The 4,251-nt window shown below is 29.9% G+C and overlaps 1 protein-coding gene across 1 annotated transcript in view; it reads left to right on the forward strand.

The window, feature by feature from the left end:
• The window catches only part of LOC108692554 (proteasome activator complex subunit 4B-like), a 15,610-nt gene that overhangs the window by 3,445 nt on the left and 7,914 nt on the right, over positions 1–4,251 (forward strand). Inside the window, exons 5-8 of the mRNA XM_018200862.1 lie at positions 194–342; positions 1,625–1,944; positions 2,141–3,140; positions 3,587–3,860. Coding sequence (XP_018056351.1) covers positions 194–342; positions 1,625–1,944; positions 2,141–3,140; positions 3,587–3,860 — 1,743 coding nt within the window. The remainder of the gene's footprint in view (positions 1–193; positions 343–1,624; positions 1,945–2,140; positions 3,141–3,586; positions 3,861–4,251) is intronic.

The following is a 4,251-nucleotide window of genomic DNA, read 5'->3' on the forward strand; positions in this document are numbered from 1 at the left end:
TATATATATATATATATCGACAAAATTATTGCAACATAAATTTATAACAAAATTTTGTTTATAACAAAAAGTTGTTTATAACAAAAAGTTGCGTAACTTCAAGTAAGCATAATTCCGTGAAAAATTTTCATACTTATATACTTTATTTATACATACTTTATACGTACTTTATATATATACTCATGCTTTATAGGGAAATGGCTCAAGTACACAGACATATTTGGAAAAGTTCTTGAAAACTATAGAAACATATTTTTATCCAGCAAATTTTGGGCGATGGATGGTAAAGTTAAAGGAACTCCTTGTCAAACTTCCATATCATTTTATCATACGTTTACACGTGTACGTAAACGGTTAATATATTAATTTTTTGATATATTAATATTTTCTTTTTCTTCTATCTTTATTTTCTGTTTCTCCTATTTCTTTCATTTTTCTCCTTTATTTTCTTTTTATCTTCTTTTCTTTCTCTTTCTTTTTTCTTTTTTCTTTTAATTACTACTATATCTAGAAAATATAATTATATAATTATAATTTAGTAGAATTAGAGTTTGAATGGAAAAAAATTGTACATAAAATTGGCATTTTTTCTTAAGCCAATCAGGAAAAGCCATCAGGAAAGAAATATAGTATGTTTGAGACTCGTGACTCGTGTGAAAAATATGCGAAAAGAATTACGCTAGTTGATTTTTCAGAAGAGAAAAGAATTGAACTAATTGATTTTTCAAAATGAAGAAATTAGATTTTTCGCAATACAAGTTTTTTAAGAACAAAGACTTTGCAAAAACTAATAAACATTTAAGGCTGAAACAGAGGTGACTTTTTTGTCATAACGAAAGCTACGTTTTATAAGAATTTCAAAACTTTGCATACAAATCTCGATAAATAGAAATGAGTGAAAAAAATACCTTTTTTGATCTTAATTTTTTTTTTTAATTTAATAGACCAATTTTAACGTCACATTTTGAAATTTCGAAAATACCTATCTACATTTTTTATAATAAACTTTCTTTCATGTAATCAATATCTTTCGTTCTATACGATCTGCTGTTTGCAACTTGTCTAATTTTTTTCATGTATTTTCCACACGAGTCTCAAACATATACATTTCAAGAAAAGAAATATCAGTTTACAATTTTTTTCTGAAACGGTTATTTTTCAGTCTAATTCTACTGGACTAAATATGAAAATAAATTACAGATAAAAATGTATAGGAAAGTAGGAGTCTCAGCTACAGTAATCAATCGAATTAATATGTCAATTTCCACTGAGAATGACTTGAAATAAATCAAAATGCGTAAGGATAAATATTAAAATAAACTTAAAAATATAAGATAAAATATAAAATAAATTTTTTTTTTTTTTTTTTTTTTTTTTTTTTAGAGAAATGGACTTCTAAATTTTTTTATTGTTATACTTGCGCACAAAGTACCGCGCTGACTCTTATACATTCTTAACTGTTACATACATTCTTATACATTCTTAACTGTAATTAAATGCCGAAGGGAGGAAGGATCCTATATCATTTTTTAATTATTGTTAGATATTAAAATATATATTTTTATGTATATGTTATAGACTATTGAATTGGTTGATGTAAAATACATTTTTTATGCTATTTCAGAGAGAGATATACTAAACCAACATGGGAAACTCCAATTCCTGACAATTACAAATTAACTGATTCTGACGTTGATGCTTTCGTTAAAAGTATATTGCCAGTAGCTATGACAGCTATGTTTAATAAATTTTGTATAAATGATGCATGTCAAGCTCTACAGCATCTAGCTACTATGAGACCGAATTTAGTAATACCGGACATGTTGGAAAGAATGCACTCTACATTTGATTCCTTGACTGAACCACATAAACTTACAGCTTCAATGATTTGTATGGTAGCTGTTGCCAGACCAATGGTGCAAGGTTCTAGGAATATAAACAAAGGTATAAAACTTGTACTTACAGTTGTGTTTTATTCAAACACATACATTAATTTAAGATTAAAATTCTAAAATACTTTTTCTAAATTCAGAACAGGAATTCTTCGGCTCAAGGTTTTTTTATGCCTAATCGAATCTTAGTTTTTTTTTCGAATCTAAATCAAATCAACAAAATGCAATATAACTATTATCTTTCACAGGTTATGCTTATTCAGAAGGACCGATGCACGTGTTGCCGCTACTATTTTCGTTGTTACCGGGAATTGATCCAAATGACGTTGGAAAAACTTTTGCTACATTTCGTCTTATTTCCGTTTATGCCACGTTAATCCCTATTGTGGACTCTTCTAGATCGACCGCGATCATGACAGAGGAAGAAAGAATAGTCTGCGAAGCAACATCGCGTTTTGAAGATTTCGTATTGCAATTCCTGGACAGAGTGTTCATGTTCATAGATTCTAGCTCGTCAGAGAATGTGCGACTCGAGAATCGCGGTGGTAACTCGAAGAGCAAATTGGAGTCGATAGCGGAAGTAGCACTTTCCGGCGTATGCGCGACCCTTCTGAGAGAAATGAGTGATGTAATCTTCGAAAGTGCCCTGCACAAGTTGCGTACATTTATGACTGAGCGAATTCTCGAGACTAAAGTCGCGGGCCAACTGGCGGCAGCTGTGTACAATTCTTTTTCTCACATTAACGGATGCGATACTTTGCGCGCGCTATTGCCTGCACTCGCACAAACGATTTTGCCGTTAGTAAGCGAGGAAGAGGACATCTTGAAGGAGGAAAACCTAGATCACCGTCTATTACATGCTATGCTCATACTGTCTGCTATCGTTGACACACCTGGCAATAATTTGATACCACATATGGATACATTATTCAAAGTTCTCGATCGCGTTCTTCTTTTGAGATCGATGGATGGCAATAAATTGGCTTGTCATTTGTTGAAGTCTATTCTATCATCATTATCGATGATAACTCCATGGCAGTATAGATCAAATAAGAGAGACTATAATGATTCCAATTATCCTTATGTTAGAGAATGGGGTCAAAGTGTGGATCTTGATAATTTCTGCATTAATTGGTATATTCCTGGCGAAGAAGAAATCGCTGCTATACAACGAATATTCTCAAGATATTTAATGGTTCAAATTGACAAACTTAATAGATACTGCAAAGATACTAGTATATTAAGTAGGTCAGTTTACATATGATTTTTATTTCAATCATCTTGTATTACGTATAGTCTTTCGAATTAAAATTTAAATTTTTAACAAGATAGAGGTACACATCTTGACCTCATCTTTATAGACATGCATAAAATGTATTTAAAAATACATATTTTTTACAACAAATTAATAAATAGTAATAAAACCCAGGTCAATACATTAAACGAGCTATAGTTAGCTGTACTAAATAATATTTATTAATCACAAATTATAATTTTCCGACGATAAGTTTCAAACGGTATGTTTTGACTATACCTCGTTTAATGTATTGACCTGAGTTTTACTACTATTTATTTGTTGTAAATTATACGAGCGAAAAGAATTAATATTATTTATATTGCATATTTTTACATATAAAATTCTTAAATTAAAAAAATAAAAATTTCAACTTTTAATAAATATAAATAAACTACAGGGAAGAATTATTTGCCAGTTTGAACATCGTATGTAGTATTATTAGAGGTTCCGAATCTGTCCTACCATTATGGACAGAAACACCACTCGAATTGGTCAAATCTTCCGTAAAATGGAATGTATCTATAATACCCACATGTGGAATAAAGAGATATATTACAATGCCTGATGGAAGCAATGTTAGACATTATCTTGTCGAGGTCATGAACCAAATCCAACGGGTAATGCTCGAAAACGCAGAAGACAATACGAAGAGTTTCTTCGGATTAATACGGGTATGCATATATCAAACACTGAAAATATACACGATGTTCCATTTTAACTTTGAACTGAAATATGTAAAATACGAAAAATGATTTAGAAAAAGTATACGGTCTAAAAGGGGATAAATAATATTATTCGAAAAAAGTCAATTTTTCAAGGTTACATAAAAGTTATTACCAATGTTGTGCAAGGTACTCTATTTTCACTGTCTAGGTATAGATACCTTAAATGTACTTTGAAAGTACCTAGGTATACACAATTATTTTTATTTTTTACATAAAATTTCAGAAAATTGCATTTTGATAACAAAACGACGTCTTTAATGTTATAAATAAAAAATCAATAATTTACGAAACATTGGATATTTTATTGTGGAACATATTGACGAGAAATATTAAATAT

The sequence above is a fragment of the Atta colombica genome, unplaced genomic scaffold (genome assembly GCF_001594045.1).
Source record: "Atta colombica isolate Treedump-2 unplaced genomic scaffold, Acol1.0 scaffold76, whole genome shotgun sequence".
NCBI classification, from domain to species: Eukaryota; Metazoa; Arthropoda; class Insecta; order Hymenoptera; family Formicidae; genus Atta; species Atta colombica.